Source organism: Microcaecilia unicolor, chromosome 5 (genome assembly GCF_901765095.1).
Source record: "Microcaecilia unicolor chromosome 5, aMicUni1.1, whole genome shotgun sequence".
Taxonomy (NCBI): domain Eukaryota; kingdom Metazoa; phylum Chordata; class Amphibia; order Gymnophiona; family Siphonopidae; genus Microcaecilia; species Microcaecilia unicolor.
This window is the reverse complement of record NC_044035.1, coordinates 176,697,642-176,721,303: the sequence shown is the minus strand read 5'-3', so window position 1 is coordinate 176,721,303 and position 23,662 is coordinate 176,697,642. Positions and strand designations below refer to the sequence as shown.

At 46.4% G+C, this 23,662-nt stretch overlaps 1 protein-coding gene across 1 annotated transcript in view; it reads left to right on the top strand.

Annotated features, from left to right (window-relative positions):
* The window catches only part of LOC115471302 (splicing factor 3B subunit 3-like), a gene marked incomplete at its 3' end in the record, with an annotated part of 52,535 nt that overhangs the window by 4,760 nt on the left and 24,113 nt on the right, over window positions 1-23,662 (top strand). The window contains exons 2-4 of the mRNA XM_030205005.1: window positions 13,569-13,718; window positions 14,249-14,575; window positions 16,679-16,851. Coding sequence (XP_030060865.1) covers window positions 13,649-13,718; window positions 14,249-14,575; window positions 16,679-16,851 — 570 coding nt within the window. The remainder of the gene's footprint in view (window positions 1-13,568; window positions 13,719-14,248; window positions 14,576-16,678; window positions 16,852-23,662) is intronic.

Here is a 23,662-nt window from a genome sequence, read left to right as displayed (position 1 = left end):
TTGTGATTTAATAACGTTGAATAACTTTGTGTTATCAGCAAATTTTATTATCTCACTAGTTATTCCCATCTCGAGATCATTTATAAGTATGTTAAAAAGCAGCGGTCCCAGAACAGACCCCTGGGGAACCCCACTATCTACCCTTCTCCAATACTGACCATTTAACCCTACTCTCTGTTTTCTATCTTGTAACCAGTATTTAATCCACAAGAGGACATTGCCTCCTATCCCATGACTTTCTAATTTCTTCAGGAGTCTTTCATGAGGAACCTTGTCAAATGCCTTTTGAAAATCCAGATACACAATATTGACCAGCTCACCTTTATCCACATTCTTATTCACCCCTTGGAAATGTAGTAGATTGGTGAGGCAAGTTAGAAATTCCATGTGTAAAGAGGAGTATTGTTGTAGAGCTGTACTTATGCTTTGAAATTGCTGGGGATTTTCAGGGCTGGTTTGTTTGGTGGCTAAGGCTGCCTGTGAACGTTTCTTTCTCTTTAAAACTTTCTTATAACTGTCTGCCTCTATATCTCAACTAAATCAAACATAAAAAACAAAGAAAAAAAAACGCTATTCTTTCACTGCTGAGGGTATTTCCTCTCTAAGTCCTCTCTTTTATCTACTCTATACTTGCTATTTTTAATTTGGGGGATGGTAGTTTCTTTTAAAACTGTGTTCAATTCTGTGCTGGTAAATTGTTTTTCTTTGTGCTGGAGTTGTTTTGAAGGAGCTGTGTTTTCTACCCAGTGAAGTAATCCCATTAACATGCAGTAGCAGATAGGGTCTGACAGGCAGTGTAGGATCTAATTTAGTCTTCCCACCTGCCCCCCACAATATATAAACTAAAATCACTTTATATCAGACTGAAATTCTTAATACTGTAGCAACTCTTACAAAACTGAGAAACTTGAAAACACTAAGATGGAGACAGCAGTCCAGCAGCGAGAGGGGTGCTACCCAGTCTTGCATTGAGTGCCATATGTGTGATTATCTCCCAGTTGGTGAGATGTCATATGTGTGTACCCGATGCAAAGAGCTCCTAGACCTCAGAGAGCGTGTTTGTTGTCTCGAGGCTAGAGTAGCACATTTGGTAGAGATGAGGGAGATAGAGAAATACATAGAGGAGACCTACAGGGATGTTGTAGAGAGGTCCCACCTCCAGTCAGGTAGCCTCTGTGCTACCTTGGAGGAGGGAGGTCTCCCAGAAGGTGAAGTAGGAAGTACTCCTGTAGCCAGGACCTACCCACCAGAAGATGTACTATTCTCTCGCACAGAGGATATATCTTCAATGGCTGACCGGGAGGAAAAGGTTAGAACAGCTGTCATACTTGGCGATTCAATCATTAGGAATGTAGATAGCTGGGTGGCTGGTGGACGGGAGGATCGCCTGGTGACTTGCCTACCTGGTGTGAAGGTGGCGGACCTCACGCGTCACCTAGATAGGATTTAGATAGTGCAGGGGAGGAGTCGGCTGTCTTGGTACATGTAGGTACCGATGACATAGGAAAATGTAGGAGAGAGGTTCTGGAAGCCAAATTTAAGCTCTTAGGTAGAAAGCTCAAATCCAGATCCTCTAGGGTGGCATTTTCTGAAATAATACCCATTCCACGCGCAGGCCCCAAGAGGCAGGCAGAGCTCTGGAGTCTCAATGCGTGGATGAGACGTTGGTGCAGGGATGGTGCAGGGAGGAGGGTTTTAGATTTGTTAGGAACTGGGCAACATTCTGGGGAAGAGGGAGCCTATTCCGAAACGATGGGCTCCATCTTAACCAGGGTGGGACCACGCTGTTGGCATCGGCATTCAAAAAAGAGAGCAGCTTTTAAACTAGATATGGGGGAAAGGCCGACAGTTGCACAACAGCGCATGGTTCGAGATAAGGTATCTTTCAAGGATACCTCACAAACAGGGAAGATAGGGTTTCTGGATAGTGAGGTTACACAAGAGACTGTGGTAGGCCAGGTGCCCTTAAATACAACTAAACATCAGACAAAAGATGGCAAATCAATAGTGTCGAGCACTAAGCATCATGCAAATAGGAACAACAAACATACTCTGAAATGTCTATATGCAAGTGCTAGGAGTCGAAGAAATAAGATGGTAGAGTGTCCCACTGGTTATCCTCCTTCCACCAGCTCTCAGTAATGCCTATTATGTCCAATTTTTCGAGAGCTGGTGGAAGGAGGATAACCAGTGGGACACTGTCATAATGGGGTAGAAAGTATATCGTAGTGATAGGCTGGACCGGACTGGTGGAGGGGTAGCATTGTATATTAACAAGGGCTTTGACTCAGATAGATTACAAATTCAGCAGGACACAAATCACACCTTTGAATCATTGTGGGTTGAAATTCCATGTATAAAAGGGAAAAGGACTGTGATAGGAGTGTACCACCGTCCGCCTTACCAGGATGAGCAGGTAGACGCAGAAATGATAAAAGAAATCAGAGATGCAAACAAAATGGGCAATGCGATAATAATGGGTGACTTCAATTACCCAAATATAGACTGGGTAAATGTAACATCAGGACACGCTAGAGAGGTACAATTCCCTGATGAAATCAAGGACAGCTTTATGGAGCAGCTGGTGCAGGAGCCGACGAGAGAAGGATAAATTCTAGACATGGTCCTTAGTGGAGCGCATGATCTGGTGAGGTACGTTATGGTCCTGGGGCCGCTTGATAACAGTGATCATAATACGATCAGTTTTGATATCAACCTTGAAGTAACTATACATAGGAAGTCAAATACGTTAGCTTTTAACTTTAAAAAAGGAGACTATGATAAAATGAGAAGAACAGTAAAAAAAAAAAAAAAAAAAAAACTTAGGGGGGCAAATGAGAGGGTAAAAACTGTACAACAGGCGTGGATGCTGTTCAAAAGTACCGTCCTAGAGGCCCTGACTAAACATATTCCGCGAATTACAAAAGAAAGACGGCGTGGTTGAAAAGTGAGGTGAAGGAAGCTATTAGGGCTAAAAGAAACGCCTTCAGAAAATGGAAGAAGGAACTGTCTGAAAATAAGAAGAAGCAACATCATGAGTGTCAAAGCAAACGCAAGGTGCAGATAAAGAAGGCAAAGAGGGATTATGAAAAAAAGATAGCATTAGAGGCAAAAAAAACACAGTAAAAATTTTTTTCAGTATATTAAAAGCAGGAAGCCGGCAAGAGAATCAGTTGGGCCGCTGGATGACCAAGGGGTAAAAGGGGCGATCAAGGATGACAAAGATGTAGCGGAGCGATTGAATGAAGTCTTTGCTTCGGTCTTCACCGAGGAAGATTTGGGTGGTATACCGGTGTCGGAAATGGTATTTCAAGCAGACGAGTCAGAGAAACTTACTGAATTCACAGTAAACCTGGAGGACGTAATGGGGCAGTTCAGCAAACTGAAGAGTAGCAAATCTCCTGGACCGGATGGTATACATCCTAGAATACTGGAATTGAAAAATGAGCTTGCAGAGCTTCTGTTAGTGATATGCAATTTATCTTTAAAATCGGGCATGGTATCGGAAGATTGGAGGGTGGTCAATGTAACGCCAATTTTTTTTTAAAAAGGTTCCAGGGGAGATCGGGGAAATTATAGACCGGTGAGTCAGACGTCGGTGCCGGGGAAAATGGTAGAAGCTAATATCAAAAACAAAATTACAGAGCACATCCAAGGACATGGATTACTGAGACCAAGTCAGCACGGCTTTAGTGTGGGGAAATCTTGCCTGACCAATTTACTTCAATTCTTTGAAGGAGTAAACAAACATGTGGACAAAGGGGTACCTCCATGAAAGGCTACAGAGGAAATTGGAGGGTCATGGGATAGGAGGAAATGTCCTATTGTGGATTAAAAACTGGTTGAAGGATAGGAAACAGAGTGGGGTTAAATGGGCAGCATTCACAATGGAGAAGGGTAGTTAGTGGGGTTCCTCAGGGGCCAGTGCTAGGACCGCTGATTTTTAATATATTTATAAATGATTTAGAGATGGGAGTAACCAGCGAGGTAATTAAATTTGCTGATGACACAAAGTTATTCAGTCATTAACTTGCGAGAGGATTGTGAAAAATTACAGAAGGACCTTACGAGACTGGGAGATTGGGCGGCTGAATGGCAGATGACGTTTAATGTGAGCAAGTGCAAGGTGATGCATGTGGGAAAAAAGAACCCAAATTATAGCTATGTCATGCAAGGTTCCACGTTAGGAGTTACGGACCAAGAAAGAGATCTGGGTGTCGTCGTTGATAATACACTGAAACCTTCTGCTCAGTGTGCTGCTGCGGCTAGGAAAGCGAATTGAATGTTGAGTATTATTAGGAAAGGTATGGAGAACAGATGTGAGGATGTTATAATTCCGTTGTATCGCTCCATGGTGCGACCGCACCTTGAGTATTGTGTTCAATTCTGGTCTCTGCATCTCAAGAAAGATATAGTAGAACTGGAAAAGGTGCAGTGAAGGGTTACAAAAATGATGGTGGGGATGGGACTACTTCCCTATGAAGAAAGACTAAGGAGGCTAGGGCTTCTCAGCTTGGAGAAGAGACAGCTGAGGGGAGACATGATAGAGGTATATAAAATAATGAGTGGAGTGGAACAGGTGGATGTGAAGCGTCTATTCACGCTTTCCAAAAATACTAGGACTAGGGGGCATGCGATGAAACTACAGTGTAGTAAATTTAAAACAAATCGGAGAAAAGTTTTCTTCACCTAACGCATGATTAAACTCTGGAATTCGTTGCCAGAGTACGTAGTGAAGGCAGTTAGCTTGACAGAGTTTAAAAAGGGGTTGGACAGTTCCCATAGACTGCTACTAAATGGACTTGGGAATAACTTGTATAAAATGTTTGTACGTTTTGGGTAGCTTGCCAGGTGCCCTTGACCTGGATTGGCCACTGTCGGGGACAGGATGCTGGGCTCGATGGACCTTTGGTCTTTTCCCATTATGGCATTACTTATGTAATGTCTGCTAGGACAGAACAAGACAAACAGATGAACAAATGTTTACAGAAATTAGGAAAGCTGACCAATTGGACAACAGTATATTAATGGGCGATTTCAATTACCCCTTATTGACTGGAAAAATGTTACGTTAGGGAGCACCAAGAAGATTAAAATTCCTAGATATAATAAATGATAGCATCGTGGAGCAACTGGTCCAAGAACTGACAAGAGGGGGAGCCAATTTAGGTCTAGTACTTGCTGGAATGCAGGGCAGAGTACAAGAAGTAACTGTGTTGGGTCCATGGGAAACAGTGATCATAACACGATCAAGTTTCAGCTGCTATCTGGAATGAAGCCACAAATGAAATCTACTTTAGCAGCATTTAATTTTCAAAAGGGTGACTATGAGAAAATCAACCAATGTAAATATACACAACTTCTCCACATATATTCAGAACTGTCTCACAATATCTGCTTGCTATACTACTATCTTGTTTTTTCATTATCATGTTGCCCAAGATCCTTCTGTAACACTAAATGTCTATGTTCTAATATAGTTCCATTATTCATAATTATTATAAGCCACATTGAGCCTGCAAAGAGGTGGGAAAATGTGGGATACAAATGCAATAAATAAATACAAATGGTTAAAAGGAAGCTAAAGAGATATACTTCAAAGCTTAGGACATTAAATCAGGCATGGACATTGTCTTAGAAGCCCTGAGCAGATGCATTCCTTGTATTTACAAAGGTGGAAAGAAGAGAAAATGGCAGCCAGTATGGTTAAAAGGTGAAGTGAAAGAGGCTATTACAGCCTAAAGAATGGAAAAAGGACCCAAATGAAGAAAATACGAAGCAACATAAACACTGGCAAGCTAGATGCAAAGTACTGATAAAGATGGCTAAAACAGAATATGAAGAAAAACTTGCCGAGGAGACAAAACTCATAGTAACGCCTTTTTCAGGTATATCTGAACCAGAAAGCCTGCGAGAGAATCTTTGGGACGTCTGGATCATGAAGGAGCAAAAGGGATACTTAGGGAGGCCATTTCAGAGGAATTGAATGAATTCTTTGCTTCGGTCTATATGGAAGAAACTGTAAAAGATCTGTCTGTACTGGAAATGGTTTTTAACACTGATTATGGGAGAAACTGAAAGAAATCTTGTTGATCCTGGAAGGCGTACTGAGCTAAATTGACACACCAAAGAGTGATAAATCACCTGGACCACATGGTATACACCCCAGGGTACTGAAAGAACTCAAACATGAAATTGCTGATGTGCTGTTAGTGATCTATAACCTGTCCGTAGTACTTGAAGATTAGGGTGGCCAGCATAATGCAGATTTCTTTTCACAAATCAGTGGGCACTTAAGCTGTTGAAAACCAGACTTCTTGCTCATGGGGAAAGTGTTTACACTTAATCCCAGATACCAAGGAACCCCTACTGAGGTTTGACCATGCATTTTGCAGTCTGAGCCTCACAGAAGTAAATTATGACATTTGTTTCTCTAATGCCAGTAAGGCAGAGGTTCTGTATGTATCCTTTCATGAAGAATGCACTTCTCCCAAGTATGGCAACTTTAGTGACCAAGCATCTTCTCCCCTTACTTTGTATACCATAGTCATTCCCCTTATTCAGTAGAATCCCCACTGGCATGAATAAACATAAAAAATACTAAATTAAAATGTTTCTTCATCTTGCTCTTGCAATTTCTAGCTTTTTTAGCAGGAGGTTGGGGATTCAGCTTCATGTGGTGTTAAGTATCTCTGTCTGATTCCATTGCATAGTTGCCTATATGCTTTAACTCAGCTTTGTCTATGAAAGAAATAAGAATGGTTCTCATTTTTTAATATGCTTAACTTCTCATCCTATATAATAATTCTCACCTCCAACATTCTGAGGCTGCCTGGAACAATTGTTTTCTGCTGGAGGTGGTGTCCTTCATGTAGTAGATAAGAGTGACGTCACACAACCCACACCAGATTGGCCAATAGAAGGGAGAGGGGCGGAGCCATGATACAGGGAGCAGCGAATCAGCACAAGACTGGGAATGCACAACAGCAGGAACAGAAGCCTCTCTCAAACATACACACTCAGAGGAAAACCTTGCTAGCGCCCGTTTCCTTTCAAACAGAAACGGGCCTTTTTTACTAGTAGGAAATAAAATAAGGCTCGTTAGCAAAATAAAAGTAAGCCAAGCCTTCCTTGTCATCAAGCAGATGAAGCCATTACGTATGGGTTATGTCCATCAACCAGCAGGGGAGATAGAGAGCGCTCAAACTTTCACAGTGCCCTCTTGGCCAGCTAGCTCCACTGCCTCTTCAGTATTCTCTATCTCCCTTAGCAGGGTGGCTGCAGCTTGTTCGAGCTCCAGAAAAATCTGCCGGGAGGTGGTTCCTGGCTTGCCAGTTGTTAACCGGGATGTTGGAGGCTATAGCAGCTTCACTTTAAAGGCACATAGGTTAGCCCTTTCCCTGCCTTACCCATACCTCTGTGGATGTGGACATATTGCCTTGCTTTCCCTGTCCTTACCCACCAACAGTGGATGCAGGCATATAGGTTCGCCCTTTCCCTGCCTTTCCCACTCATCTGAGCCTCCGGAGTCTTCAATACCTCTGCTTTCCTCACAGCTAAAAAAAAAAAAAAGGCGCGTCGCGTTTTTAAACGCAGAGACGCTGGAACAGAGGTTTTTGACCTGATTTTCTGCAGGATCGTAGTTGTACACTAGATCCTTTGAGGTAAGAGTGTTTTCCAACTCCTCCGGGGTGGGCCCGTGATCGGGGCGATTTTGGCGCGAAACCGCCATTTTGGATTTTACCAGCGTTTTTCGGCGATGGCTGCGGACAATGTAAAGCGCTGTTCCACTTGTGGCAAGCGCAAATCAGCAGCAGGGCTCTGTAAATCGTGCTGTATTGGCATAGGAGCCGGCCCGAGCATGGCGAGCGATGTTTCTTCCCGCTCTGAGCTGGCAGCGGGCGCCATTTTGCTTACACCGCATGGCGCGGCCTCCGTGGACGCGAAGAGACCTGAGCCGGGTGGGGCACCTCGAGATGAGGTTATTTCAGGAGTGGCTAGCACCGGACAGGATTTGGGTGCCCAGGGTGAGATTTTCTCCCCGGATTTTGTGCTTTTGCTGCATAAAGCATACATGATGAAAAGAGCCCTTCCTCAAGGGTCGCCTGAGGCTCCTCTGATTGCCCCCCCGATGGATTCTGGCCTGGGACTGCCCAGTGAGGCTTTTTTCCCGGATGCTTGGCCTAAAGATAAGCGCAGAAGGGTTAATTCCCCTTCAGATTGTGGTGCACCTTTTTCCCCCCCCGTGGTCGGGGTGTGAGGATTCGGAGAACTCTGACAGACGTTCTTGATCTGAGGAACCAGAGTCAGGTGCGGATTTACCTCAGGATCTGGATGATCCCTCCGCGGTGAGGATTTTCCACCGTGATGAGCTGCCAGCGCTTATTTCAGATACCCTGCAGGCCCTCTCGATTGAAGATCCTGACAGTGGCATGGCCTCCTCGGGTAATCCCAGGATGGCTAGTACCAAGAAAGCTGCTCGGGCCTTCCCTTTGCATGACTCCATCCTAGAGCTTGTTTCGGCTCAGTGGGCTGACCCCGAGGGACCTTTGAGAGTTTCCAGGGCTATGGGGCAGTTATACCCTCTGCGTGAGGGACATATGGCTCGTTTTCAAATGCCTACAGTGGATGCCCTAGTCACTGCGGTGACAAAGAGAACTACCCTCCCTGTTGAAGGAGGTGTTGCCCTGAAGGATGTTCAAGACTGTAGGCTGGAAACAGCGTTGAAACGGTCCTTTGAAATTGCAGGTCTCACTGTTCGGGCGTCTGCATGCAGCTGTTATGCTGTGAGAGCCTGCCTAGCTTGGCTGCAACAGGCAGTGGCTCAGCCCGGAGATGGAGCGGAGCCCTTCTTGGATGTGGCTTCGCGGATGGAGGTGGCCTTGTCCTTTCTGGCTGATGCCCTTTATGACCTTGTCAGAGCTTCGGCTAAACAAATGGCAGTAGCAGTGGCGGCTCGTCGTCGTCTGTGGCTACGACACTGGGCAGCGGACATGGCCTCTAAGCAAAGGTTGGTGAAGTTGCCTTTTCAAGGACTTCTCCTATTTGGTGAGGAGTTAGAGAAAATTGTGAAAGGCCTGGGTGGTCCAAAACCCCAGCGCTTGCCCGAAGATAGGCAGAGGCCTTCCTCTAAGGGCCAGGCGGTCCACTCCTCGTACAGACCTCGCTTCCGTGAAGCTAGAAGGTACCGCCCGGGGCGTTCTGCTGGGTTCACTTCATGTGCCCGTGGTCAGCAGAGGAACTCCTTTCGCTCGGACAAGCGTTCCGCAGCTGGTGGCTCAAGACCAGGAGTTCAGGGGCGACCCTCTCAATGATGGTGCGCCGGCCCTCTCCTCGATGCCTGTCGTCGGAGGACGGCTTTCCCTCTTTGTCGAGGAGTGGGCCAAGATTTCCTCAGATCAGTGGCTTCTGGACCTGATCAGAGATGGATACAGAATAGAATTCAACGCCCCAGTAAGAGACGTGTTTGTGGAGTCCCGATGCGGTTCTGCCGTCAAACGGGCGGCGGTGGAGGAGACTTTACAAGGTCTGATTCAGTTAGGGGCAGTGACCCCGGTGCCTCCCGCCGAGCAAGGCTGCGGCCGATACTCCATCTACTTTGTGGTGCCGCGAAAAGGTGGGTCCTTTCGCCCTATTGTGGACTTAAAAGAAGTGAACAAGTCCCTGAGAGTGCGGCATTTCCACATGGAATCCCTGCGCTCCGTCATTGCGGCGGTTCAGCCAGGAGAGTTTCTCACGTCTGTAGACCTGAAAGAAGCTTACTTGCACATACCGATTTGGCCCCCGCACCAGAAGTTTCTGAGGTTTGCGGTGTTGGGAAAACATTTCCAGTTCAGGGCCTTGCCTTTTGGCCTCGCCACAGCTCCCCGAACCTTTTCGAAGGTAATGGTGGTAGTAGCTGTTTTTCTCAGGCGAGAAGGTATCAGAGTTCACCCGTACCTAGACGACTGGCTCATCAGAGCAGACTCTGCAACAGAGAGCTTACAAGCTACAGCCAGAGTGGTCTCAGTACTGCAATCTCTAGGCTGGGTCGTCAATATGGCCAAAAGTCACCTGTCCCCTTCACAATCTCTAGAGTTTTTGGGGGCCAGGTTCGACACAGTCTCGGGCTGTGTGTTCCTACCCGAGCTAAGGCGGTGCAAGCTTCAGAATCAGGTCCGTCTGCTCCTGAGGATGCCCTGCCCGCGAGCTTGGGACATTGTCCAGCTGCTGGGATCGATGACAGCCACGATGGAAGTGGTACCCTGGGCGAGAGCGCACCTGAGACCTCTACAGTATTCCCTACTCCGGAGATGGTCTCCTATTTCTCAGGATTACCAATGCAGACTTACTTGGCTCCCTGCGGCCCGTCTCAGCATGGAGTGGTGGCTCTCGGACAGCATGCTGCGGCGAGGAATGCGGCTGACGCTCCCCGTTTGGTGCCTAGTGGTAACAGATGCCAGCCTGAAGGGCTGGGGCGCACACTGCAAGGGGAAGCATGCCCAGGGTCTTTGGACACCCGAGGAGTCGGAGTGGTCCATCAACCGCCTAGAGTTGAAAGCGGTGTTTCAGGCGCTTCTGGCCTTTCAAGTGACCCTGGAAGGATTGGCTGTCAGAGTGATGTCGGACAACACAACAACGGTGGCCTATATAAATCGACAAGGCGGAACAAGGTGCAGAGCACTAGCCGCGCAGGCCGAACTGATTTGCCACTGGGCCGAGCTGCATCTTCAGTGTCTGTCGGCAGCTCATATTGCAGGTCAGAGCAATGTGCAGGCCGATTATCTGAGCAGGCATCAGATTGATCCAGCAGAATGGAATCTGGCAGACGAAGTATTCCTGCAGATCTGTGCCAAATGGGGCAAGCCCGTGATGGATCTAATGGTGACAAGTGCCAATACCAAAGTCCCGTGCTTCTTCAGCAGACGGAGAGATCCTCGCTCGGCGGGGTTGGATGCCTTGGCTCAACCCTGGCCTCCGGGTCTACTTTATGTGTTTCCCCCATGGCCCTTGATAGGGCGTCTGCTCTTGCGGATTCGGCTGCACCCAGGAGAAGTGGTCCTCATCGCCCCGGATTGGCCAAGGAGACCTTGGTATGCAGACCTCCGACAGATGCTCCTGGAGGTTCCTCTGCCGTTAGCTCTGGTACCGAACCTGTTGACTCAGGGACCGGTAGCCATGGAGGACGCCGGCCGCTTTGGTCTTACGGCATGGCTATTGAGAGGGTGCAATTGAGGGATAAAGGTTATTCCAATAAAGTTATTTCCACTCTCCTGCAAGCCCGCAAGCGGTCCACTTCCTTGGCTTATGCCAGGATTTGGTGCCTGTTTGAGTCTTGGTGTGCTTCCAGAGCCATTGTTCCAATGCGGGCTCCTGTCTCGCCGATTCTGGACTTTTTGCAGGAAGGTGTACAAAAAGGCTTGGCCTATAATTCCCTGCGGGTGCAGGTGGCAGCGTTGGCCTCCCTTCGTGGTAAGGTGGAAGGCGTGTCTTTGGCTGCTCACCCAGATGTGGCACAGTTTCTTAGAGGGGTGCTTCGGCTCCGACCTCCAGTGCGAGCACCCTGTCCAGCTTGGAACCTGGGGCTAGTTTTGAAAACCCTGCAGGCATCTCCTTTTGAGCCGCTTCGGGGAGCATCGGAGAAAGACTTGACACTGAAGGCCGTTTTTCTGGTGGCCATTACCTCGGCGAGACGGGTGTCAGAGCTCCAGGCGCTGTCCTGTAGAGACCCATTTCTGCAATTTTCAGAGTCCGGAGTCACGGTTCGGACCGTGCCTTCCTTTATGCCTAAGGTGGTTTCAGCCTTTCACTTAAACCAGCCTATTTTCTTGCCCTCTTTTTCAGAGGAAGAGTTTCCAGAATTTTTTGGGCAGCTGCACCTTTTGGATGTGCGCAGGACTCTGCTGCAGTATCTGCGAGTTACTAACTCTTTCAGGTCTTCTGATCATCTGTTTGTTTTGCTATCCGGTTCTCGCAGAGGGTCTCCAGCGTCTAAAGCCACTATTGCCCGCTGGCTCAAAGAAACTATCTTTTCAGCTTATCTGCTGGCCGGCAGGGTTCTGCCTGTAGCCTTTAAGGCACATTCTACTAGAGCGATTTCTTCCTCTTGGGCTGAAACTGGAGCACTCTCTCTTCAAGAGATATGCAGTGCAGCAACATGGGCTTCTAAGCTCTCCTTTGCCCGACATTACAGGCTGGATGTGGCTGCCAGGAGGGATGCGTGTTTTGGTGCACAAGTGCTAGCGCGTGGTGTGGCTTGTTCCCACCCTATCTAGGGATTGCTTTGTTACATCCCATACATTAATGGCTTCATCTGCTTGATGACAAGGAAGGGAAAATTAGTTTCTTACCTTGGTAATTTTCTTTCCTTTAGTCATAGCAGATGAAGCCATGAGCCCTCCCTGTATGATTGTCTGTATGCTGTGAATCTGTTTTTCAGGTTCTGTTCTAATTTCCTGAAGTTCCTTCCTTGGGAGAAAATTGGAAAACAATCTTCAGGATTCATGTTCAGTTTAAATTTAGGAGGATGTGTTCATTCCCTCCAGGAGGCGCGTGTGTTCCCCTCCAGTTCTATAAATAGGAGGATGAGTTCATTCCCTCCAGTGTGTTGGGAGGATGTGTGATTCCCTCCAGGAGGCGCGTGTGTTCCCCTCCACTTATACAATAAGGAGGATGAGTTTATTCCCTCCAGGAGGATGTGCATTCCCTCCTTTATGAGTTCATGCCCTTGTGATGGGCCATCGTTCGCTGTGAGGAAAGCTCTTGTGATTCCCATTGCGGTTTGCCATACTGCTTTGGAAGCTTCAAATACTGAAGAGGCAGTGGAGCTAGCTGGCCAAGAGGGCACTGTGAAAGTTTGAGTGCTCTCTATCTCCCCTGCTGGTTGATGGACATAACCCATATGTAATGGCTTCATCTGCTATGACTAAAGGAAAGAAAATTACCAAGGTAAGAACCTAATTTTCCCTTCTGATGCTGTGACCTCCTTATGTTTAAAAAAGGTTATAAACCTGGGATGCTTGTTCTTTTTTGAGCTGCTCATTGTGACCTCAGTATGTTACTTCCCTTCAGACTTGGGGTTGAAAATGCGCTCTAACAAGGGGCTGTATAAGTATTTTATTGAAAACCCAGTGGAAGGGTTTTGAAGAAATCTTTCATGCTTTCTTTCAAGTACTTAGTAAGTTCTTTGTCTCGGTAATGTCTCCTATGGCCTGGAACCATAAGATATATTCCCCTGTCCCATCTTGTGACAGTGTTAATTGTGCAGACTGTACATGTATTTTTTTCTAGTGGGTGCAGATGGCATTTGCAAGCACGTGATTGAATGTATGCAAAGAATACAGTAATGCTGTATATGGTAATTAGTGTCTGACTTCAGACTGTACATGCATTTTTTTTCTAGTGGGTGCAGATGGCATTTTCAAGCATGTGATTGAATGTACATAAAAAATACAGTAATGCTGCATATGGTAATTAGTGTCTGACTTCCTCAGTGGTAGTTAATTTTTGCCTTTATATTTGATCTAATATTCTGTTCTTAATAAGTTGAATATTACTACATTAAGTCTTTGTACTTAATTTTTTTACAGCTATTTTTTTCTAGCATCTATAATATAAAGTGAAGCAAGAATTGAGAGAGTGAAAGTGCTTTCATCATCCTACCACCATCATGTTCCTATACAACATAACATTACAAAGAGCCACTGGCATCAGCTATGCTATCCATGGCAACTTTTCAGGTAAATGCCCTTCTTTTGTTGCTGAAACCTTAGACCGAGTTTCGACCGGAGTTTCCCAAGCCTCTCCTGGAGATGCACCTTTCCAGTTGGGTTTTCAGGAGTGCCACAATAAATATGTACTGTATTCTTATACATACAATATGTGCATTAAATGCATTTTTACAAACCACTCCTACCCCCATATGTGCTATATGAGTGAGCGTGCTATACTGGTGTATTTTTACTAAGATGTGTTAATAATACCTGCAAAAACCTAAAAAGAAAAGCCTTTAAAAACAAATGCTTTAATTTTGCAATTAGTGTGTTTTAGGAAACTAAACTAGTATAGCTCGCATTATATGTGTAAAAATACAGTATATGAGGGTTTTGTATACACTGCTTTTCCCAGTATATACAAATATATTTCATGCATATTTCTTGTTGATATCCTAAAAACCAGACAACTATAGTGTGCCTTCAGGAGAGGCTTGGGAAACACCAGTTGAGATTGTAACTTTTCCATTTTGACTCTTGGGTTTGTTCATTTCTAGGAACAAAATTGCAAGAAATAGTTGTATCCCGGGGAAAGATCCTGGAGTTGCTGCGACCGGATGCCAACACAGGAAAGGTGCATACCTTGCTGACAGTGGAAGTGTTTGGTGTTATTCGCTCCCTCATGGCCTTCAGGCTGACAGGTGGAACGAAGGATTATATTGTGGTGGGAAGTGATTCAGGCAGGATTGTTATTCTAGAATATCATCCTTCCAAGAATATGTTTGAAAAGATTCATCAGGAAACCTTTGGCAAAAGTGGCTGTCGTAGAATTGTTCCTGGTCAGTTCTTGGCTGTGGATCCCAAGGGCAGAGCTGTCATGATTAGTAAGTAAATTATTTTTTTATGCTGTTTGAATTTTTCTATTGTCATTCTTTCGGCACAGTTTGCAATATGTTTATATTTTATGAATTGTAACATTTTCTGCAGATTCTAGTATATGTTCTGCCGAAGCAAGCACCTGTTTTCTGCAGATTCTAATGTTCTAGGTAACCTTGATGCAGTGTATGGAGGTAATATCATTCTGTTACACTGCACTGTTGGAGATGTACAGGTAAATAAAACATAGGTATGGCAGGTAAGAGCATAAGGCATCAGATATGGAGAAAGTTTTAGAAATTTTGGACACGAAGCAACAGTATTTGAGATTGAGGGAGAAAACATTTCTTTCAAAGCCAGCTGTGATGACATCTGTTGGTCAGATTGGTGTCAGCTGTTCCCAGATTCTAGGTGACCTGGTGCCTGGGACTTTCCAGCATGTAGGTCCTTCTAATCTCTTCATTTTGCTTCATTTTCTCATGTAATACACCAGGGGTTTTCAGCCTTTTTCTGTACATACTAGTAAAAAAGGCCCGTTTCTGTTGTAAAGGAAACGGGCGCTAGCAAGGTTTTCCTCGGAGTGTGTATGTTTGAGAGAGTGTGTGAGAGAGAGTGAATGTGCGAGTGTGTGTGACAGAGAGAGGGAGTGAGACTGGGTGCGAGTGTGTGTGACAGAGAGAGAGAGAGTACGTGCTAGGGTCCCCCCTCCCAGTTGCAGGGGGGTCCCTCCCTCCCTCCTTCCCTCCCTCCCTCCCAGTTGCAGGGTCTGTCTCCCCCCTCCTTTTGTCCGCCACGTTTTAATGCACTATCCAGTTGAAACAGCTTTAGACTTGTTTCAGATGGAATAACAATTTAAAAACGACAATGTGAAGCAGCAGCTCCTTGGTTTCCTTGTTTTTGAGTGTATACCAATGGCGGCTGCGTAGGGGAGTGGAAACAGAGATTAACCAATGGGCTTCCTTGCTTACCGTAGACTTGCTTTGCTCACTTCCACTCCTGTCTATTAAACGTCCTGCAGCATCTCATAGGTTTGCTTGCTTTGTTTTGAGTGAACGGGAATGTCAGCTGCGCTGGAGTCGGACCCGCTGCTCTTTCCCTCCCCCGTCGCCACTGGACCCTGACCCCCGCCCTGAGCCCTCACTCGCCTCCTCCACATTGGACACTTGCCGCCTCGTTGCCCTCCCTCTTCGTCCTCTCCGACATTCCGAATCCAGACTTGGAGAGGGAGGGTGGCGGCGGTTTTTTGAGGGTGGTTATTGTGCGCGGGTGGTTCGGGAGGTTTGCAGCCAGTCTCGAGCAATTCCTAGGCAGGGGGAGGAGTAGGGAAACATGATCCGCGTGTGTCCCTACTCCTTCCTCCCCCCCCCTGCCTGGGTCGCTGTTTGCTGCTGGCTGGGTCACAGTTTGTTGCTGGGCGTCGGGCTGGTGACGTCATCCGAGGCGCAGCTAATCAGTGGCACTTCATTGGTTTCGATGAGCTGTGTGGGATTCATGACGTCAGTGTTATCTACTGCACTTAGCAGACCACCTCCGAGGGACCCACGGTTCCATGCAGCGTCAGAACGTTGGAGGTGAGAATTATTATATAGGATTCACAAATTATGTAAGCAACCACTGGTGTTCCATTGGTCTCTGGTGCCTGATGGGCCTGTGTTTTGTATTTGTACCCCCACCCTATAGCTTCCCACACCCAAGTATGCATATATCACCTCTGGGCCCCCCCCCCCCCCCCCCCCCACCATACTCCCCACACAGTGCACCAGCCCAGTTGCATTGATTGGAGAAGAGTGGGGCTGGCAGTCTGATGAGTGAAACATGAAAGCACCCAATAGAATTAACTTTTTTTTTCCCCCCGTTAATTTTAGTCATTCCTTGACAGGGGTGATTAAGCTTTCACATGCAATCATATGGATGTAACTGTGCTTGATAAACTTTGAAAAATGGTCAGTTTGTAAGCTTTTGAATTTTTTTAAGTAAACATGTTCAGATCAGTTATTTGTGAATGAGGAGCTGATGACTGTAAAAGTCCCAAGTTCTGATGGACGAGTGGTTGCCCCTTAATTTACTGTTGGGTCTCTGTTCCTACTCAGCAGATTGATTTGCTTTTGCAGGTGCTATTGAGAAGCAGAAGCTGGTTTACATTCTGAACAGAGATGCTGCAGCTCGTCTGACTATTTCTTCCCCGCTTGAAGCTCACAAAGCCAACACCCTGGTCTACCATGTGGTGGGAGTTGACGTGGGCTTTGAAAACCCCATGTTTGCCTGTCTAGAGATGGATTATGAGGTAATGACAGTTTATGAATTGTTGCTAGTAGTAAAAGGGATAGGGAAGCCTCATTGCTGTGGTTTTGGCAAAAGGAAATTGTAAGAGCCATATACGTTTACAGTACTTTATAGAGTAATTCAAATTTTATGTGTTTTCTCTGTAAGTGAATTAAATAGCTAGTGGTGGTAATATTCTGTTCAAGGATGAGATGATGTAAGAAATGGTATTGTCACTTAGTAACTTTTATGGAACCCTGTGTTTCATCATCCCTTCAGAGCAGTCTGTATGTTTGGGTTTAAGTTCTCTCCTTCGAGTACATGGAGACTGACAACCATGAGTTTCATGACATCACCCTATGAGAGTCTTGTGCAGACCTCAGCTAGCCAGCATGTCTTATTCTCCATGAAATTGTAGGCTAGCTCTGTGCAGTCTGAGCTGGTGTGAGAAAATTTGGAGTTACATGGTTAAGAGCAGGGGTTATTGGTTGCTCAGGAATCCTTTCCCCTCCCACTTGACAGTTGAGGACAAGATAGCTTGGATTGTCTGAGACCAGTTCTGTAGCCCAGGGATGTAGAACTCAGCACTACCAGGCTACCTCTTGACTGGCCAAGCTTTTAAAGTGTTTGTGTGTGGGGGGGAGAAGATTGTACATTTTGTCTTCCTTGTAGTTCATTAAAACTTTTTGTTTATTTGTTACATTTTGTATCCAACAAGTGATTAACACCACTTAAAAAAAGAAGTTAAGGGGAAAAGACCTCATAAGTAAAATGATCTGTCACTGCAAGCCCATGGCCATTAGACAATGTTTGTCTGGTGCCAGTTTGTTGTAATCATCGGTCAAAAACCCCCCAGCCAACCACAAACGTTGGGAAAAATGTTTGTTATTTTTTAAAATATTTTTTCTTTATGCACTTAAAAACAATACATTCAAATGTAGTGTACTGTCCAGCATGCAAAGTTCAGAAAGAATGAATCAAAATTCAGCTTAGCTTGACGCGTGTAGTTCTCTCGAAAAACCACTGAAACCCAAAGGACCCGTTTCGCCAACGAGCACATGTCAAGTACTACTCAGAACAGTTTCCACGGTTTAAAAACCCGGTATCCCCTAAAGAAGCCTTTTGGCGAAACTGGTCCGTTTGGTCGAAGCGCTTCCTCCGGAGCTCGCCAAACCTTTTCACCAGGTGGTCAGGCAGCAGAAGGCATGTCGAAAATTCCTGGCCAGGGGTACTTACAACACTTTTGATGTGACATCCAGAATTGCTGCTTAAAGTATAGTGTTGCGCAGACTCCCATGGCTGCGTGTCTCTGACCTGGATCATAAGATCCAGCAGCGAATGGTGGATGTTCCTTGCCGGGGGGGGGGGGGGGGGGGGGGGATAACCTTTTTGGTGGAAAAGTAGAGGATGTGGTCGATCAGATCAAAAAGCACCATGATGCTATGGATTCTCTCTCCCATCGGGTGTCTTCTGCTACCACCTCCTCATCTAGGAGTTTTTTTTGAAGGGAGGAAGAGTGCTCCCTATTCCTATAATAGGCATAGGTACACACCTGCTTCTCGGCAGCCTGCCCAGGCTCAGTCCCAGCGTGCTCGTTCTTGTCAACAGCGTGCGCCTAAGGCCCATGCGGCTCCCCAGCAAAAGCAAGGGACGGGCTTTTGACTGGCTCCAATGGAGCGTAGACACAGTGCAAGTGTCTGTTCAGGACGCCTTACCAGTTGGAGGGAGGTTAATATTTTTTCAGCAAAGGTGGCCTTTTATAACCTCCGACCAGTGGGTTCTTCAAATAGTCTGGTTAGGATACACTCTCAATCTGGAATCCATGCCTCCAAATTGTCTGCCGGGAGCTCAGTCTTTCAGCTCCCAGCACAAGCAGGTACTTGCAAAGGAACTCTCTGCTCTTCTAAAGACCAGTGCGGTCGAACCCTTTCCACCAGGGGAAGAAGGGCTGGGATTCTATTCCAGGTACTTCCTTGTGCAAACGAAAACAGGGGGGGAAGCGTCCCATCCTAGACCTGATGACTCCCAGATCTGCCTCTCCACACCAGAAATCTCAGCCGAAATCCAGGCCAAAGTATTAGCCTGCCTGTCTGACATTGCTGCCTGGATGTCTCAGCGCCATCTGAAACTAAACATGACCAAGACTGAGTTTCTTACCTTTCCCCCTAAACCAACCTCTCCCATTCTCTTTCTGTGGATAACACTCTCATCCTTCCTGTCTCATCAGCTCGTAACCTTGGGGTAATCTTCGACTCCTCCCTCTCTTTCTCTGCACATATTCAACAGACTGCTAAAACCTGTTGTTTCTTTCTCTATAATATCAGCAAAATTCGCCCTTTCTTTTCTGAGCACACTACCAGAACCCTCATCCACGCTCTTATCACCTCTCGCTTAGACTATTGCAACTTGCTTCTCACAGGTCTCCCACTTAGCCATCTCTCTCCTCTTCAATCTGTTCAAAAGTCTGCTGCACGACTAATAGTCCGCCAGGGTCGTTATGCTCATATTAGCCCTCTCCTCAAGTCACTTCACTGGCTTCCTATCCGTTTCCGCATACAGTTCAAACTCCTCTTATTGACCTATAAGTGCATTCACTCTGCAGCTCCTCAGTACCTCTCCACTCTCATCTCTCCCTACATTCCTCCCCGGGAACTCTGTTCACTGGGTAAATCTCTCTTATCTGCATGCATCTCCTCCACTGCTAACTCCAGACTCCATTCCTTTTATCTTGCTGCACCATATTCCTGGAATAGACTTCCTGGGCCGGTACGTCAAGCTCCATCTCTGACCGTCTTCAAATCTAAGCTAAAAGCCCACCTTTTGATGCTGCTTTTAACTCCTAACCCTTGTTCACTTGTTCAGAACCCTTATTTTATCATCCTTACTTTAATATTCCCTTATCTCTTGTTTGTCCTGTTTGTCCTAATTAGATTGTAAGCTCTGTCAAGCAGGGACTGTCTCTTCATGTTCAAGTTGTACAGCGCTGCGTACGTCTAGTAGCGCTATAGAAATAAGTAGTAGTATTACCTAAGGGCCCTGAACAAATTCCTAGTCCGAGAAAAGTTCAGGATGGTTTCCCTAGGCACCCTTCTTCCCATGATTATGGAAAACGATTGGCTATGCTCTCTTGGCTTAAAGGATGCCTATACCCACATCTTTTTTTTTTTTTTTTTTTTTTTACTTTAAAGTTTTTATTGAGAGTTTAACAAGCATAACACCTCAAAATACTGAACACACGTTACATTCCTTGTAGAACAATATACCTCCAAAGTTAGACATATAGGGAGGAAGTGACGTCACCACTGCTGATGGCAGCTTAGCTCGATAGCTCCCGATCCACGAGGCCACAAAAAGCAATAAAAAGCGGCCATCGGGTGTTTTGAACCGCGAATAGCACGTTCCCACGGACTCTGACAACCACCCGACATGAGCAAAGCACAATCCTCGCGAATGAAAGAACCGGAGAAGCCTGCAGGCGGCGGCTCCAGTCGGGCCTCAAAGCGCCACGAGGTAATGGCGCCGGGCTCACCATCCGATTCCGATTCGGCGCTCTCGTTGGCAGAATCGCGCAAGCCACCGGCAAAAAAGGGAGTCTCGGCTGAACTTCGGCAGATCTTAACCGGCATCCAAGAAAACATTCAAAAATCAAAAGATGAAATACTGGAAAGAATGGAGGTTCTAAGCTCTGACTTAAAAGAACTGGGGGGAAGAGTGGAGGATGTGGAAGTGAGACTGGAAGAGCATGCCGAATCCCTGGTTTCACACGAGGCAAAACTACAAGAAATTGACCGTAAAACCCAGGAACTAACCTACAAAATTGATGACATTGAAAACCGGGGCAGGAGAAATAATCTCCGCTTTCGAGGAGTTCCTGAGGGAGGAGATACGGAGGACGTTTCTCGAATTGTGCATACCTTATGTGCCACATTGCGGGGCGACGAGGAGGCCGATGCAGCGTCCATTGAGTTGGATAGAGCACATAGAGCCCTGGGCCCGCGACAAGATAATAAAGTGCGAGACATCATTGTTCGGTTCCATAAGTTTGAAGTTAAGGAGCAGATTCTGAGTTGTGCTCGAAAAACACAGAACTTGGAATTCGGCGGAGCAAAGGTCTCGGTATATCAAGACTTGTCCCAGTTCACTTTGCAGCAGAGAAGGTTGTTGAAGCCCGCGCTGGACGTCCTCATAAAGGAACGCATTGCATATAGATGGGGCTTCCCCTTTTCGGTGATCTTTACAATCAAAGGGGCTAAGCATAGAGCCTGCTCACTGCCAGAAGCCTGGGCGTCCCTGTATGCGGCGGGGCTGGTGAACTCGGGCACACCCCCGGGAGCGGTGGCACCTGCTACTAAAGCGAGACTGCAAAAGTGGCAACGGATCCCCGAACCCAATAAAAAGAGCAACTCGAAGAGGCGGGTTGCAGCAGAGGGAACCTGAACTTTGATGAAGTAACTTATTTGGGGTTCGTAGTGAATGACCTTGCAAACAAGAGGGTGAGAGGGACAAGAGGTGACATGGTGTGGTATAAATGACTGTTGCTACTAAGTTTAAAAGTTTTTTTTTTTTTTTTTTTTTTTTTCTCTTTCTCTCCTCTCTCTTTTGCTTCTAAATGTTCAGTGGAGGTCCTAATTTGGGGATACGGATGTATATCGGTTTACCTGAAGGGGAGAACTTAAACTAGGGGGGACCTTAAGGTGTGAAGGAGAAAAATGTGATGTGTCGGGTGGGTAACGTGTACAGAGGCATGAAGCATTGGGAAACAAATGGGTTTGTAAGTGAGCTGTTCAAAATGGAAATGTTTAAATGGTCTGGGGACCTGATGGTAATTGGGAAGTGGCTGATGGGATGGGAGGGGGGAGGTGGGGTGCCTGGCATGTTGTGGGTTATTTTCTCTTCCTTTTTTTTCCCATTTAGGGGACTTGTTTCCCTGACTGGTGTATGGATGTGGGGGGGGAGGGGGGGAGGTCCGGACTTGCATAAAGTGAGAGTTGAAGAACATAGAAGCAATCAAGGGGCCATGTTGGAGGGTCCGTCTGGTTTTAGATGTCAGCCATGAGTGCAGATATAAAGGTTTTATCATATAATGTAAAAGGCTTGAACATGCCTCAAAAGCGGCAAAAACTATTTAAAGAGCTCCAGCATTTGAAGCCTCATATAGTGCTGTTGCAGGAGACGCACCTCCGCCAGCGGGATGAGAGACTCCTAAACCAGCCACAATACTCTAAAGGTTTTTTTTGCCTCATCTGTGGATGGCTCTAGGAAAAGGGGTGTGGCGGTTTTGATTCATAAACAGGTACCTGCCCAAATAATTAAAATTAAACAGGACCCAGGGGGGCGTTTTTTGTTTTTGCACATAAACATAGACCAAGTTGACATAACTTTAGCTTCAATATATGCACCTAATGATCACCAAGGGGCATTTTACACTAAGGTGAAGAATCTTTTGGCCACATTCGCCCGGGGCTCTCTGATTCTGGGGGGTGATTTTAATGGGGTCATGGACCCGGTATTAGATCGGTCTGGAACTGCCCAGTCTGTGGGGAACAGGGACTCTTTGGCCTTAGGATCGCTGGCCCTTTCTTTGGGAACCCTGGACGTGTGGAGGCTTAATTATCCACGTGTGAGGGACTATACCTACTTCTCTTCAGTACATACGTCTTACTCCCGTATTGACTATATCTTCCTTGACGTAACGCTCTCAGAGCGGGGCCCGAGGGCAGGCATTGGGAATGTGACGATTTCAGATCATGCACCTGTCTGGGTGACGTTACCCTCTATTAAGGTGGAGGTTAAAGATCGGAGATGGGCACTGAATGCTAGTGTGTTGCTAGAGGGGGAGGTGGTGGAAGGCTACAGGAGGGTGTTGAAAGAATACTTGGAACTGAACAAAGAATCAGGACCCTCCCTTAGTATTGTGTGGGATACAATGAAGGCGGTGTCCAGGGGCTACTTTTTAAAGTTAGCTAGCCAACGGGCAAGGATACGTAGGAAGCAATTGGCACAATGTCTGGAAAAGATTCGGGCGCTAGAGGCAAGTGGGTCACAGGCCACCCTGGAGGAACTGCGTAATCAGCGACTTCAGTTAGACTCTATTTATTCAGACCACCTATGCCAGCTTCAATCTAAATTGTCGGCCCGGGCATATGAATTTACTAATAAAGCAGGCAGACTCTTGGCCATACGTTTGCGCAAGCAAAAGGTGTCACGGGCGGTCACACATATCCGGGGGAAGCGGGGGGATATTCTGAACACATCGGAGGCCATACGGCGGCGTTTTGCTGAATTTTATCAGGAGTTGTACGCCAGGGAGATTAACCCGTCTGTGGAAGCCATTACAGAATACTTAGCTGAGAGTGACCTTGCCTCTTTGACATCTCAACAAAGAGCAACTTTGGAGGAACCTGTCTCCCCGGTTGAAATTCAGAGAGCAATTCAGCATTTGCCATCCTGTAAATCCCCGGGGTTGGATGGCCTCCCGAACGAATTTTATAAGAAATTTGCCCCCGAGTTAGCACCACTATTAGCCGAGTTGTTTAACCAAATTGGAAAGGGGGAGTCGCTTCCCCCCTCTATGCTGGAGGCATGGATAGCTGTGCTACCTAAGCCTAATAAAGACCATGTGGAATGTGGATCGTATCGCCCTATCTCGGTCTTGAATGCTGATGCCAAAATATTAGCTAAGGTGTTGGCTAATAGGTTGGGGCCTCTACTCCCTGCAATAATACATCCTGATCAGGTGGGCTTTGTTTCACACAGAAAGGCAACAGACAATACGCGGAGAGTACTCGACATCATGTATTTAGCTAAAAAACTAGATAGGCCTCTGTGTCTCC